Source organism: Apodemus sylvaticus, chromosome 8 (genome assembly GCF_947179515.1).
Source record: "Apodemus sylvaticus chromosome 8, mApoSyl1.1, whole genome shotgun sequence".
Taxonomy (NCBI): Eukaryota; Metazoa; Chordata; class Mammalia; order Rodentia; family Muridae; genus Apodemus; species Apodemus sylvaticus.
This window is the reverse complement of record NC_067479.1, coordinates 72,814,782-72,829,974: the sequence shown is the minus strand read 5'-3', so window position 1 is coordinate 72,829,974 and position 15,193 is coordinate 72,814,782. Positions and strand designations below refer to the sequence as shown.

Sequence of the window (15,193 nt, the reverse complement as noted above, 5' to 3'; positions counted from 1 at the left end):
CTTTCCCCTCCCCTTCCTCCAGACTCTCCTCCCCTTCCCACGTCAGCAGAACCTGGGTCCAGACTGTTCGTCAGAGATAAAGGGGGGGCAAAAGCCCTGTGGAAGGAGGGGCTGGGGTCTCCGTTGTTTGTTTCTTGGGGCTGCAGGCCATTGCGGTTTAAAAAAAAAAGTGAAGGATATAGCGGGGGACAAACGCCTGAGATTCCTCCTTATTGCAGTTCTTCCCTGTCACTCATTCATCCATCCACTCTCCATCCTTCCACATTAATTCTATCGATAAAATGTATTAAGTGCCTATTGTATCCCAGGCAGTGTGTGAGGCCCGAAGGATTAGAGGATGGACAAAATGCCCTTAGAGGTGGTTTCTAGGGGAGGCAGACAGGCAGTTCAGTGATTGCAGTGTGGTTTATGCAGATGGAGTAATCGTTGGCACCTTGCTTCTGCTCTATACCTTCTGTTCTATTCTGGAGCGCAAGGCTCTGCGTTTCCCCAACCTAACTTGGTTGGATCACCATTTCCCAGCGTTTGGCACTGCTGACCACCTCTTCTTCTAAACTTCCTCCCTCACCTTGTGGCTTTTTTTCTTCTGCACATTTTCTCCATGTAGTCACATGTTCCTCCTCCTCTTCAGCGGTTCTGCTCACCCTCTCCCATCTCATACCTTTAACCTCGGCGCTGTTTGTATTAGACACCGTGGACCCAGACAAGCTGCAGCTGATTCCTAGTCCCACCTCTTCTCAGAGTCCTGAGTCAGTGAAGCAGCCCCTTGGAAGCCCACACAGGCGTGCATGTCTCCCAGAGGCCCCAAGAGCACAATCACACAACATCCTCCCCGGTCACCCGGTGTCTCTCTACGAGAGAATGGCGCCCTCCTCACCTGTGGTCCGATGTTCCACGTGTGCCCTTGGAATGCCTTCATCTCCTGTCAAGACCCTTATAAAGTGCGTCCTACGTTACTGCTCCACAGTTCTCTCACTCAGGGTTGAACCCTTATCCCCCAGCTGGTGTTAGGAGCCCACTCTGCTGCTCTCCATGTTACTTGTGATGCAGATAGAATGATCTTTTTTAAAATGCAGATGCTTCATTTTTAAAAACGTATTTCTGTGTAAGTGTGTGATGCGTATGTGTAGGTGTGTGTGCCATGCTGCGTTGGTGGTGGTGGTGGGGGTTAGAGGCTAACTTGACAGTTTCTTGTCTTCCATCTTTTCAAGAGTTATGGAGAAAAGAGTGGTTTCCAGGCCTGCATGCTGCACCACCTTGCCAGAACCCCAAATAGAGGTCTGATTTCATCTTTCTTGCTCAACTGCCTTCAATAACTTCTCTGATCAAGAAAAATACTCTAGACAATGCAGCACACCTGGCCTACATGCCTGATCACATGACCTGTAGCTACCTCTCATATCGCCCCCACTCTTCCCTCCCACCACCTGGCTAGCCCTATCTTTCCAGCGTCCGAGGGCCTCTGCACAAGCTGGTCCCTAGGCCCAAAGCCTTCTCCTTTAAGGTTCCCTCATCCTCTGGCTGTCAGTTCAGGCATCTTTGCCTCAGAGAACCCTCTTCTGAGCCACGTCCAAAGTGTGGCTGATGGACACAGCGTCCACATCACTTGAGAGATTGCTAAAAACGCACAAACCCTGGCATCATCCAGACCCTTGAACCATAATTTTCTACTAGATACCCAGACATATGTGGGTATTAAAATTGGGTATTTTCATGGGTATTCCTCTTAGAAATGTAATACTTAGTAGGTATTTCACCCTCAACCCCAGGTAAATCCAGGATGGAGTATCAAGTCTCAGTATCCTCTCATTTCTCCTATGAACGCAATGGAAGTCCAAAACACAGATTCACTACTTCATTACTTCCTCTGTTCAAAAAAAATTCCAAATATAGGAATTCTTCTCTAATGCAAGTGCCCTCAGAACCTCCACCCCACCCCCATGTCTCTTTCAGAATTACTGTCTCTTATAGCCTGAATTCCCTGAGTCTAGTTGGTCTTCATCCTTCTCTTTACCTTGGAATAGTTCCTTAACTTTTTTGTTTTTTGAGATATGGTCTCACTATGCTGACCAGGCACAGAAACCCACCTGTCTCTGCTTCCCATGTACTGGGGGGCAGGGAGGACTGAAGATATGTGGTAGCCCAGCTTAATATTTCTTTAATTTAAGCATTTTCTTGTTTTCAAAAGCCCTGTAAGACAATTTTGATCCCTCTCATACTAAAGCTAAAGACAGGAGGGGCTGGAGTGACTGACTCACACACAGAGGGCACGACACATCTAATATCTGAAGACTCCAAGTTAACGGTTCATTCTGGAAAGCTTATCTGGAAGATAGGAATGGCCTTCAATGTATAGGGGTGAATTTGTTGGCCCCCAAATCTGAAAATTTTTCCCTCAAGTAGGGTAAGAAAGGTGTTCAAACTTGAAGAGGCAAAAAGCATAGGGTTACCAAGATCCACTGATTACAATAGAAACTTGACATGCCCTGGTGCTACTAAGCCTGGGTCTTGGGGAAACAAAACCAAAGTGGTGGTTACCTTCTTGCAGTTAATGGCTAGCTTCTTGTGATTAACAGCTAGACAAATGGTTACCTTCTTGTGGTTAACAGCTAGACTGATGGTTACCTTCTTGTGGTTAACGGCTAGACTGATGGTTACCTTCATGCAGTAAATGGCTAGACTGATGGTTACCTTCATGCAGTAAATGGCTAGACTGATGGTTACCTTCTTGTGGTTAACGGCTAGACTGATGGTTACCTTCATGCAGTAAATGGCTAGACTGAACATCATTTAAGCCATGGCTGTCATCTCATCAGTGTTTCAGGGACTTCTAACCTGTTGCATTCATCTGTAGTCTCAGCTTCTAAAATGACAGAAGCCTGGGGAAAGTGTACCTAAAGAAGCCTGATCAGCCAGCAGCGGCCTTCTGGTTGGCTACAGAGTGGGGGTGGGGTGGGGTGGGGGTGGCGGTGGGGGCGGAGGTGGGCAGCAGCAAGGCTAGCTTTCTAGTTGAGGTGCCTTTTGAGGCTGTCGTGGTCAAATCCTCCATGTCTACACCTATTTAATGACACTATGTGACCACGAAGTCTGCAAACACTAGCCACAGCCCCTTCTTGGTTCCTTTGTTCTGTCAGCTTGGGCATCCCCTCCCGGCATTCCTGACCAAGACTCCTTCTCCAGTTGCTCCCTTCTCCTAATCTTTTCATATCACCCACTGATTTCCATCACCAGAGACAGGGTCTCACAGTGTGGCCCAGGTTAGCCTCTAACTCACAGATCCAGATCCACCTGCCTCTGCCTCCCAAGTGCTAGAATTTAAGGTATGCACCGTGACACCTGGCTAGCTTCTATTAAAGATGCACTCACAGTAATTGACTTGCTGCCTATCCCAGTTTTGCTGGAAGAGTATACTTACTCACTTTGGCCCGTTGCAGGAACTGAAGACAAGACTATCCAATAGGTCCTTAAGGAGCAAAATTACTCCTCATAGTATGTGTCTCACAGGCATGGGGAAGGGTGCCGGGCCTTCCCCCTCAAGCTCTCAAGAAGCAGAGTCAGGAACCGTAGGGCAAGGGCAGGGTTTATTGAGAGGCACGCCATGCCTGTGGCCAGCTCTCCTGACCTGTGGGGGAGAAGCTCTCCAGTGTTTCCCACACTATTACATCAGCACTTTCAGCCAGGAAACAGGAGAGAGGCTCTGCATGGCACCAAGTGTTAGCCACCTGATTCTCTGTGTTCCAAACTCCCAAGGCAGACGGCAGTACTGCAACCTCCACCCAGGATGATGAGGACCCAGTCAGAGTCCCTCCCTACCCCAGATGGCCTGATGCCTGCTTGGACAAAGCGAGAAATATTAAATATAAATAATTTATACAAAATGGCTCATACAAAAAAAAAAAGCAGTAGGTATGGGGGAAGAGATGCCTCAGGGAGGGGCCAAAATGACCGAAAGAGATGAACCTCTAGCCGCCCTCAACATGGAGCACAGGGCTCTGGCAGGCAGCGGAGGGTAAGGCTAGACCAGCAGGCCCTCAGGGGAGCAGGCCAGCAAGTAGGGTGGTAAAGCGAAGGGCCTGCCCTGCAAGCTCTGCCACACATCGTGACATCTCTTGGACCGCAGTGTCAGATGGGTAACCTAAGGCAGCCCCCTTGACAGCAAGCACAGCGGCCCGCAGAGTTTGGGCCAGTCTTGTGCCTGCAGCCCCCACCTGTGCTCGGAGAGGTGCGGAGGCTGCCAGTCGGCCTAGGGTGTCCCCAACAAACACCAGGCGGTGAGCAGCCACCACCACTCGTTTGCCATGGGGCACAAAGAGACATGGCGGCTGGTTGGCTTGGGTACTGGACATGAGAGCTGCCACAGCAGCCTGCAGAGCTGAGTAGTGGCTCTGGCATTGTCCTGCATAGAAGTGCAGAAGCTGTAAGTCTCCAGGGGACAGGACCAGCGGCTCCTCTGGGGACAGGGCTTCCTGTGAATGGAGAGGAGAGTCACTGAGGACAATGTGATCAATGTCACTTCCACTCTTGCTGCTCCTCCTTCCATCCCTCTCTCCTTCCCTCCCTCCCTCCCTCCCTGTTTTCCTCTATTGAATGCAATCCCTGTATCTTTTCTCAGCATCAAAGAAAGAAGACTCAAAGAGACAGAAGTGCCCAGAGCTGATTCCAGCAAGATCTGCATTCAAATAATCCCAGGTAACTTCAGAGAAGTCTGTGAACTTTCTAGGTACCTTATCTCCCTTATCTCAGAGTAGCCTAGTGCTAGGGGCGGGGCTTTTCATTTTAGACTTGCCTAGTGTGTGTAAGGCCTGGACTTGCTTCCCAGCACCATGAGAACAAACTTCAGTGAGCAAAGCAAACCAGGGAGCATGGTTCTATACTGCCCAACAGGAGCACAATGCGAGCCACGTTTTACATGGTTTTAAATAGCCACATAATAAAGTAAAAAAATGTAACCAGACAGTGGTTATGCACACCTTTAATCTCAGTACTTGGGAGGCAGAGGCAGGAGGATCTCTTGAATTGAGGACAACCTGGTTTACAGAGTGAGTTCCAGGACAGCCAGGGTTACACAGAGAAACCCTGTCTCAAAAAATGAAAACCAAAAAAATGCAAAAACAAAACAAAACCCTAAACATGTTATCTACATCCAAATGCTTGAAAACTCAGAGCATCAACATGTAATCAATTTAGTTATGTTCATACCAACTCTACAAAATCAAATCTGAGCTGGGCATAGTCAGTTGCTCACACCTGTAACTCCAGCACTGGAGAGTAAGTGTGAGACAGGAGACTTGCTTTGAGTTCAAAGTCAGCCAATGCTACATAGTGAGATTCTGCCTGAAAATACCAATAAAAAGAACCCTGATATGTATTTTGATTTTCAGACATTTAGTATGAGGAGTGTGAGAGACCATGTGTGCCTGTGGTGCAAACATGCCATAGCATGTATGTGGAGGTCTGTTCCCCTTCCACCATGTGAGTGCTCAGCTAGATCCATCTCACTCAGCCTGCCAGCAAACGCCTCTGTCCACCGAACCATCTCTCCAGACTCTTGATATATATCTCATTTTAATTCACATCAGCCACATCCCAGGTGCCCCAAAGCCACATGAGGTAACTAACTGTATTAGACAGTGCAGGTCTAGCCTGTATTTCAGAAAGCTACTGTAAATGCTGATTGAGAAAACATGTCGAATTGGCTTAGCACAGCATACTGCATTCTGTGTAAGCACCATGTGAACATTACCTGTGACTGACAGCACAGGCAGCCTTTCTAGCACAAGGTCCAGCACTCAGGAAATACCTGATGAATGGGGGGCAACTTGGGAAACACCTAAGGAATGGGGGATACTATATTATGTCCTTCTGGCCTTTGGCTAAGATCTAGTATAGTGGAAACTGCCTCACTTTGGAGATCCAGAAAGATAAAGCATTTGCTACAGCACCCCAGGTTAATCACTGGTGGAGACCAGCTTAGGAGCCAGTCTCTTAGGAACCCAGGAATTCACTGCTGGAAAAAAGTCACCTGGCCAGCCTTGATCCATTGCCCAGAAATTCTTTCAACTCTCCTGGCTACCCGACTTCTTTACAGCACAGTCTTTCCTCTCTTCCTGAATTCCCAATAGATTCTTGTATGTTCCAGCACCTTCTGTTGACTCCCAGCTCCTCTGCTCTGTCCTTGCTTCCAATATATTTAGGCTGCCTGCCCTGTCTCACTGATGGCGTGGCTAATACCCATTCCCCTAAGTTCCAGCCCATCTTCTCTTGCACACCCTCCAGGTTTACCTTCTGTTCCGTCAGTCCCCGCTCCAGCAATTCAGGATCCGCTGGGAAAGCTTTATCCAGGGGTCTAGAACCCTGAGCTTTATCCACACCCTGCAGAGGGATCACTTGTTAGTGTTGGGAAAGGGAGCTGAATCAGGCCCCCTGTTGCCTCTGGCTCGGGGTCCTTCAGCAAAGTATTCCTAATATCAGAGCTTGCAGTCCTTGCCCTGCAGGGGACAGCTGTTCACCTCCATGCTGGGATTAGGGCATGTGGCATTCTCTCCAGTGGTATGGGCTGGTGCTGGAGTCCCAAGCTACTGGACAGGAGGCCAGGAGAAAGGGAAATAGATATGGAGTCCCTTCTGGTGGGGTTGCCCAGGATCTCACCTTCAGATGCACGTAGTCATACTCCTCAGCCATCGGGATGCCTTCATATTCATTGTGAGGGCCTGCTGAATCATTGTCTACCTCCCTGCACTCTGCCTCTCCCTCAGGTTTGAGGCCCCCATAACCAGGCAGGCATGGTGGGGGAGGGGGTAGAGGCCTGTCCTGGATACTGCCCTTTCGGCCTGGGGCAGGAGAAGGAGCTGGAGAAGGAGCAGGGGCCTCAGTGACAGGAAGGGCAGGCAGAGGGCGGCGGGACAGGCTCTCAGTGGACGGTAGCCTGGGCCTGTGCTGGGGTGGAGAGCTTCTGGTCAGAAGCTGGGCCGCAGTGTCCAGGTCGGTGGAGGAAGGAGCTGGCGGGGGCTCTGGAGACGGTGGTTCTGGCCCCAGCAGAGGCACATCATAGATGCCTTCCTCTGCATCCCTGCTTTCTCCATTTGCCAGCAGTTCCTCAGGTGCTTCATACAGGTTGAGCAGAGCTGAGGCCCGTTTCAGGTTGGAAGGGGCAGCGTAAAGGGGAGGCCCTGGTTCCCGGCCCCCTTCCCACTCCAGATCTGGCTCCAGTTCTGCGGGTAGCTTCAAGGCCAGAGGCACATCGTAGGGAGCTTCACCCTCTCCAGGGGGCTGTGGTACAACTGGGGCCACAGGACAGGAAAAGGAGGCTGGGGAGTCATAGGGACAGTTGGAGGGAGCACGGAGGAGGCTGGGAGGCACATCGTAGACCTGGGGGAGGGATGGGCATTAGCCTTCAGCTCAGCGGTAGGCGACCCCCGAGAACTCTGGCCCTCACCCAACATACACAAAGCTCTAACCTCTCCCACATCTCTGGAGGCAGTTGACTGTGTCCCATTGACTCTGGGGACCTTGTAGATGGAGTCAGAAGAGGGCGAGCAGGGTCTAGGAAGTCCTGAGGCAGAGCAGGGCCGAGCTGGTGGTGGGATCACATACACCTAGGGGAGCAAGAGGTGGGTGTGTTAGGAGAGGAAGTCATTGAAACAGATACACTGTTTCAGGAGCTTGTAGACTTTCTCTTCTCCTCCCTCCATACTTCCTGTGTGGAGCTTAGAAGCAGGTGGCAGAAAGACGTCGGCCAGTGAAAGGTCAAGGGTCAAGGTCTCAGTCAGGATCTCCCTGCTGTCTGTCCCCAAGCCCTGGAGAGAGCAAAGATTGCCAGGCCTGGGATGAGAGACTGGACTTCTTACCTCTTGCTCCTCACAGCCACGCTCTGGGGTCAGACATGATGAGCCAGGTTGGGTGGGGGGTGCTGGGCAGAGGCTAGGCTTGGGTGCTGGGCCAGCAGGAAGGAGCTTCACTCTGTTAGCAGGGACAATACCCTGCTGGCCATGCAGGGAGCAAAGGCACCAACCATCAAGTCCACCAGCACCCTCCCTCTGCAGTACCCGTAGAACATCCCCTCGGCGGAAGGACAGCTCCTGGGGGGACTCAGCAGTGTTGTCGTACAGTGCCCGGGCAAGCTGGGCCTGGTGGGAGAGAACAGTACTCACATGCGGATCAAGTCATGTGGAAACTAGACAGCCTCCCCTTCCAGTCAAGCTGAAAAGTCTCACTCCTGACGCGGCTGCTCCTCATTAGGTTCTGCATTGCCAGAGTCATGGAAGGCACACTCCTCCTCCTCTTTTCTCTTTCTTTCTTTCTTTCTTTCTTTCTTTCTTTCTTTCTTTCTTTCTTTCTTTCTTTCTTTCTTTCTTTCTTCCTTTCTTTCTTTCTTCCTTCCTTCCTTCCTTCCTTCCTTCCTTCCTTCCTTCCTTCCTTCCTTCCTTCCTTCCTTTCTTTCTTTCTTCTTTCTTTTTCTTTTTTTTTGGTTTTTTGAGACAGGGTTTCTCTGTGCAGTCCTGGCTGTCCTGGAACTCACTCTGTAGACCAGGCTGGCCTCGAACTCAGAAATCAGCCTGCCTCTGTCTCCCAAGTGCTGACTTTAAAGGTGTGTACCACCACTGCCCTGCCTCCTTCTCTTTTCTTACCCTGTCTCTTCCATCTTAGTGCCTTTGCACTTATATTTCCTCTTCTCCAAGTACTCTTTCCTGACTCCATCCATTTACATACTTCAGTTCTGAGAAAATCTCTCTTCCAAGGAAAAGGCTTCTCTTTGCTCTTTCTCCATCACATTCTGTGCCTGGATCCACCCAGTGTTTCCTTCAAAACACTTCCTATCCCTTAGGTTTTGTTACTGAGTTCTGATATCACACTGTAAGCCCTGTAGGAACAAGGGCAGCTATATTCCATGACCCCCCCAATAGTGTCCCACTCAGAACTGGTCCTCAATACACATATGCTAAAGAATTTCTTTAAGGTACATGAAGAGGTCTGGCTAGCCTCTCCCACAGACTCTCTTCCACGTCCCTTCTGACCTCCAGTGATTACTTCCCAAGTAAAAGGTTAGGTTAAGCAGCTATAGAGACCTGTCTTTCTGAGGGAGCCTGGAAGACATCTAGACCAAGTGTTAAGGCACACTTGAGAAAGAAAATAGGGGCTGGAGAGATGGCTCAACAGTTAAGAGCACTGACTGCTCTTCTGAAGGTCCTGAGTTTAAATCCCAGCAACCCCATGGCGGCTCACAACCATCCGTAATGAGATCTGACACCCTCTTCTGGAGTGTCTGAAGACAGCTACAGTGTACTTACATATGATAATAAATAACTCTTTAAGCAAAAAAAGAGTTAGCAGAGAAAGAAAATAAATAGAAGCCATTGCTTTGTTCCTAGCCTGAACAAATACAGTACTGCCAGAAGAGGCTGCATAGGCACAGAGAAGAGAAATGTATATATACTATAGTATGTGTCCAGAGCAGGGCTGGAATCCCAGCAGTTGGGCAGGAGCACTGCTTTGAAGGTTCAAAGCCAGCCTGTCTAGACAGGAACCTAAGCTTTCCCCTCTGAGGGCCTGAGCTTAGGTGCCGAGTCACAGACAGAGACTCTTAAGTCTTCTCTTATGTATATGAGTACACTGTAGCTGTCTTCACCGGAAGAGGGCATCAGATCCCATTATGGATGGTTGTGAGCCCCCATGTGGTTGCTGAGAATTGAACTCAGGACCTCTGGAAGAACAGACAGTACCCTTAACCGCTGAGCCATCTCTCCAGCCCCACCAAATCTCATTCTCAAATCTCCAAAGTTAGGCTTGGTCCAGCGGCATATGAAGAGCATGGTTTGATGTCAGAGCTTGTACTCTTTCAAGGGTGCTCCCCACCGCCCTTCTGCAACCACTGCGATTTTCTTTTACATCATTTTGTCTGTGTGTATGTGTGCCGCAGTGCGCAGGTAGAGGCCAGAGGCTAACTTGCAGGAATCTGTTCTCTCCTAACACGTGAGTTTTAGGAACTACGCTTGGGTCTTTAGACTTGGCAACAAGCCCTTTTACCTACTAAGCCACCCCTGTAGCCTGTCCTTTTTCTTTTAGTTTAAAATCTCATTTTATTGGAGCAGGACAGTGATTCCGGGGTGCAGAAGGTGTTTATATGGGTTCCGATATTCAAGCTCCCTCGGTTCCCACTCCTCTCTGTGCTCCTGTTCCGTCACGTCCTTTGAGAGAATTAAGTTTACTCTACTCAGAGTGTACTCAGCTTCAGCTGTGATTGCTAAATGACTGCCTGCCAGTGGGATCCCAGGCCATGTGGCATACCCAGAAACATCGGAGAACAGCCAGTTAGACACTGCTGGCCAGGTAGCCATGTGGACTAATTAAGTCTCCAGTCCGGGCCTCAGTGGGTAAAAGTAGATGCTATTCTTCCAGAGGACCCAAATTTGATTCTCAGCAGCAACTGCCTGTATCTAGTTCCCAGGGGTCCAACACCTCTAGGTTCTGCAAGCATCTGCACTCTTATGTACAGACCCCCACAGATATATACATACACACAATTAAAACAGATACAAAGTATTTAGTTAACCTGAGTCTAGTGGTAGAGGCCTATAATCTCAACTGCTTGAGAAGCTGAAGCAGGAGGATTGAAAGTTTGTGGCCAGCCTGGGCAACTTATTAGATCCTATCTCAATATGAAAAAGGCTGGGGAACTGGGGACGTAACTCAGTTCGTGGAGTGGTTTATCTTAGCATACAAAAGAGTCTATCTTTAGCCACTGGGGTTGTGGGGGTACATGCCTGTTATCGCTGCACTTCTGAAGTGGAGGCAGAAGGATCAGGGCTTGGCTACACAGAACTTTGCTTTAAAGTACAAGGCAGGGGGCTGGGTGTCTGAGTATGTAGCTCGGTGATAGAACACTTGCCTAGGATGCTTTGACGCATTGGGTTCAACTTCTAGTACTATAAAAAATCATCATCATTATCATCATCCTCATCCTCAAATAAACAACTAAACAGCCAGCTGTAGCAGGATGCTGCTGAACTGTAGGGGAGAAGGGTGCTCAGCTCACCAGACATGCTATTCCTCTGGGACTGTTTTGTGCCAGGAAGCGAGTTGTGCAGCCCTTCACTCCTTTCTTCTGCTCCCAAGCACCCACCCACCCTTCCTCCCTTCTTCAATGTACTGGGGTGGGGGGTCAAACTCGGGTCCCTTTGCATACCAGGCAAATGTCAGCCATTGAGCTGCATGCCTGGCCCTCATCACACTATTTCTGACTATACTGTGACTTCTAAAAGAAGCATGTCTACAAAGAAAGCATGCTAAACAGACAGCACAGATGGCTGGCGTGTGGGGCCAGTGGTCGTTGGTGGCTGTCTCCCTTAAACATGCTCCGTTTTTTTCCCTTGAGAGAGTCTGAGCCTTAGGCTTATTGACAACAAGCCTCTGGAGGCCTCTTGTTTCTGCCTCCCCAGTGCTGGGGTTACAGGTGAGTGCCCTGCACACGGCTCTTTATGGGGTTCTGGGGGGTCAAACTCAGATCCTTCATTTATTCAGCAAGCACATTACCAAAGGGGCCACATTCCCAGCCCCTGTATCTTTCCTTCTAATTGAAAACTAGGAATTGGTATTTTAGATCTAGTCAGTGACTAAAGACAATGTTGTACGTGCAGGTGGGCGTGGGGTGGAGTCCCTTTCTTGCTTGGATGCCTTTAAAGGGATGTTAAACATCCCAGTACTGTAGTGTCCTCCATTGTAGAATGTTCTTATCTATAGCCAAATACCTATTATTGAGTCCTTGTAAGGTTGAAAGCTGCATGGGGCAATGCATCAAAAGATCCTGACAAAGTTTAGTGGGATGCGGTGGGGGAGGGCAGGTGTATAAACTATAAATGTTACTATTGTTACGACTGTCGAGAGTTTCATTAGCATAAATACTCCTCACCCAAATACCTCTGGACTTCAAAAGTGACAGTAACTCCACCATCCTGGCAGCAGCTCTGACACTCCCGAGGGCACCCTGCCACCCGAGGACTGAAAGGTTTTGCCTAAGGAATGAAAACTGGATCCATCCTCAAGGTGTTCTGTGGCTTCAGGCTTTTCTTTCACTTGCGTAATTTTTCTCCCCATAACCAGAGTCCGGGAAGGCAGGTGGCAGCAGGGCTTCCCCTGGGAATCCCCAGCAAGGGCTGGAGACACGGAGAAGGAGTGGATTTCTTCCACAGACTCCGAGACATAAAGTAGAGGTGCGGCTGTATGGCTCCTCCCTGTATTAGGTTTGAATTTTATCCAATGGGGCCATGCTTTGCAGTTGTCCTAAACCCAGGCCAGAGCTGCTGATAGGATGATGGATTATGGGTGTGATCGCTCTTGCTCTGTCGCCTCCTAGGGGCCCAGCTGACTTGTGAGGCAATGGCTGACTTACTGGAGGTGGCAGTGTGCCACTGCACTTTCTGGTAGGCCTCCTCCTACAAGTCCAACACGCCAACTGTCCCTGTCTTTTGTCCCCAGTCACCAGAAAGTGGCCCGAGGCGGGCTGACATCATCTCCCTCTATATTATTTCCCCCTGCCTGTTCACGTGCCTGTTTCTCCATTTGCCCCAATCCTTTAGTGTTGGGCTTCCTTGGCCTTCCATTTTCCTTGGGCTTCCTGGTCTTTGTCAGAAAACTCCTTTGACTTACCTCCCAATTACAAGCCCCTGCCAACCCCCAGTAGGCATCTGTTCCCACCCAGAAAGAGCAGATAGGATGGGGTTACACTCCGCCCTCCCCCCACCCCCCATCTATCCACAGCCACTATAAAGAAAGAGAATAGGGAGAGAGGAGGAGGGGCCAACCCAGAACCAGAAGGCTCAGGGGGTGAGGACTGAGAGGGAGGAAGGAACAAAAGAGAGAGGACACAGCTTCTGGGAGAGGAGATCACAGAGTGGATAGAAATAAACGCGGCAGTGAGTGCCGTAGAGCAGGTTGGCGGCCTCTGCCTGGCAAACCGCCTTTCCCTGGTGGAACTCACCGACGTGGCAATGGCCATGGCTCTGCCCTCCAGCGTCGCCTGCTTCACGCTAGGCTCTGTTTCGCTGACTTTAGCGGTGGCTGCCCCACACCATGGTTCCCGGCCTCCAAGCCAGAAGGACACCCCAAGCTGTAGCGCTTGAGGAGATGCCTCCCCCAAAGTTGGAGGAAGAGAAAGAAAACCCACAAAACTTTCCAAATAGGAGGCAGCTTGGCCAAGCAGGAGGAGGAGTAAGGCGGGCCTGGGCGTCGCTGCGGGACCTCATCCAAGGGGCGCGCTCTAAACTGTCCCCAGGGTCTCTCGGGGCTCCAGGCCCCCACAGCTGCCGCGTCCTGTCGTAGAGGTCTCCTGGACACACATGGGTCCAAAGCTCACTTCCCAGGCTAAGAGACAGGAGCTGTGGCTGCTTTCGACGCCTCTCCAGGCAGCTCAGGCTAGCCCCGAGGGCTGGGAGAAGCCGCCTGAGTGGTTGGGCTGGACGAGCGACTCTAGGGGCCAACCCTCCCCCAGCGGCGCAGAGCGGTGCTCCCAGGGTTGTGGTCGTGGCAGCCGGGGCACTGCGGCGGGACCCGCAGGGAAGGAGGAGGAGCGACAACTGAGCTGCGTGTCGCCAAATTCGCTCAAGTCAGCGCAAAGGCCGGCGCCAAAGGCCTAAGAGCGCGTGGCGGTGGGGCTGGGCCGTCTGCCCAGGCCCGCGCCGGGGCGAGCTCTCCCGGCCACACTCAACACAGCGGGGTCTTGGAGGTGGCCGCCAGGCACCTCTCGGTCTCAGCGCTCAAGGGCTCGCACCTCCCTTTGCCCCGAGCACCCCACGGGCCTCAGTCCCCCGCTCACACACCCTGGACAGGGCCCTCGGCGCGTCCCAACGCTTAGGGAAGCTCCAAGGGACTTGGGGAACGAAGAAAAAAGCCACAGAGCAAAGGGAACAGAGAAGGGGGAGGAGCAGTCCTGTAGGATCGCCTAGGGTCGAGATGGGGGGACACTGAGGGTTAGAAAAGGTCCGGGGTCGCGCGTGGGCCCCCGCTCGCGCCTTGCACTCCGCGCCCCTTCCCTCCCCTGCCCGGGCTCCGGCTCCCCCTCTGCAAGCTCCCCTCCCCTCGGGCCCACTCCTCTCGCGAGGGGCTCGGGCCAGGGGATTAAGAGAAGGGGGAGGAAGGGGGAAGGGGAAGCTGCGGAGAAGGGGGACGATCCTTTCCCAGGCGGTGTTGAGTTTCAGCTCCCGACCCTCGGGCCAAACTGCACGCCCCAGCCCGGTCCCTCTCCCCCGCACCTTCCTCCTCGGGACCGCGCAGCAGACCGCGGGGTGGTCTGGTCCGCGCGCTCCGGGGAGCTCGGCTCTGCCCGCCACGCCCCCGCTCTCCCCCGCCAGCCCCACGCCTCTCCCTGCCTCCCTTTCATTAGCCCCACATCTGTCTTTCCCGAGGGAGGGGACGTGCTGCTTCCGCCGCGCCTGGGTCCAGGCGGTTTTCTGCACGCTGACTTTACAGGGGGCGGCGGCGGGGAGTAGTGAGCCGGGCAGGTCCAGAGGGCCACTGGCTTGGAGTCTGGTGTTGAACAAAGATTCTGGCCCTTGGGAGAGAGAGCGAGCGAGAAGCCTCTCTCTGGCTCCAGATCCTAGGCTGGCCGGTCGCGCCGCCTTTTAGCCTCCTTTGCCAGTCCGGGCCTGTTCTTCAGCTTGGCCCTCGCTGCTACTGGAGCAGTTGGACTAGAGACCGTGGGCAGAAGAGGGCAGAACTCTTTCAGAGGGGCTGGAATCGGGAGTTTCAGCCGAACCGGAGCTCCTTGTCTTCTATACCCTTCCTGCGGCCTCCCTCCAGTCACCCTCTTCTCGGGTCATCGAGGAGATATACATCAGAGCTTCTCAGAGGGTTGGGAGAGATCTGTCTTCCTCTTCAAAAAATTTTTTTTGGGCGTGTGTGTTCTGGTGTTTGGAAAGCAAGTTGTTAAATAGAGGTGGAAAGCTGTAATGTTTCCTCAGTGTTTACGTTTAACGAATGAACACTTAAAGCACAAAATAGACAGCGAGCTTAGTCCTAACCTCTTTAGCAGGAAACAGGTGAAGTCTTACTTAAGGACCTCTGTGAACTGGAGGCTTTGAGACCACTGTTCCTCCACCACATCGCAGTGTTCCACAGTCTTAATCACCGCATTTTCCAGAACCACCTGTGGGGATGGTGTTTATTAATTGCTTACCTAGAACGCTCTGCCTAGCGAGAGTTG

At 51.6% G+C, this 15,193-nt stretch overlaps 1 protein-coding gene across 1 annotated transcript; it reads right to left on the bottom strand.

Moving 5' to 3' along the window:
• Window positions 1–3,561: 3,561 nt before the first annotated feature.
• Window positions 3,562–14,279, bottom strand: Efs (embryonal Fyn-associated substrate). The gene is made up of 6 exons (XM_052191468.1): window positions 12,974–14,279; window positions 7,848–8,126; window positions 7,458–7,595; window positions 6,649–7,368; window positions 6,283–6,372; window positions 3,562–4,466 (listed from the first exon to the last, which is right to left on the bottom strand). Exons 1-6 carry the CDS (start codon window positions 12,989–12,991, stop codon window positions 4,032–4,034), a joined length of 1,680 nt encoding a protein of 559 aa, XP_052047428.1. The 5' UTR covers window positions 12,992–14,279; the 3' UTR covers window positions 3,562–4,031.
• Window positions 14,280–15,193: the final 914 nt, after the last annotated feature.

What these genes read in the sequence shown, in the direction of transcription:
- Efs (XM_052191468.1), bottom strand. An exon ending in ATGACTACGTGCATCTGAAG is followed by an intron (nt 6,373 to 6,648) that starts GTGAGATCCTGG and finishes ATCCCTCTGCAG; the next exon opens with GGTGTGGATAAAGCTCAGGG. An exon ending in GGGGACTGACGGAACAGAAG is followed by an intron (nt 4,467 to 6,282) that starts GTAAACCTGGAG and finishes CTCCATTCACAG; the next exon opens with GAAGCCCTGTCCCCAGAGGA.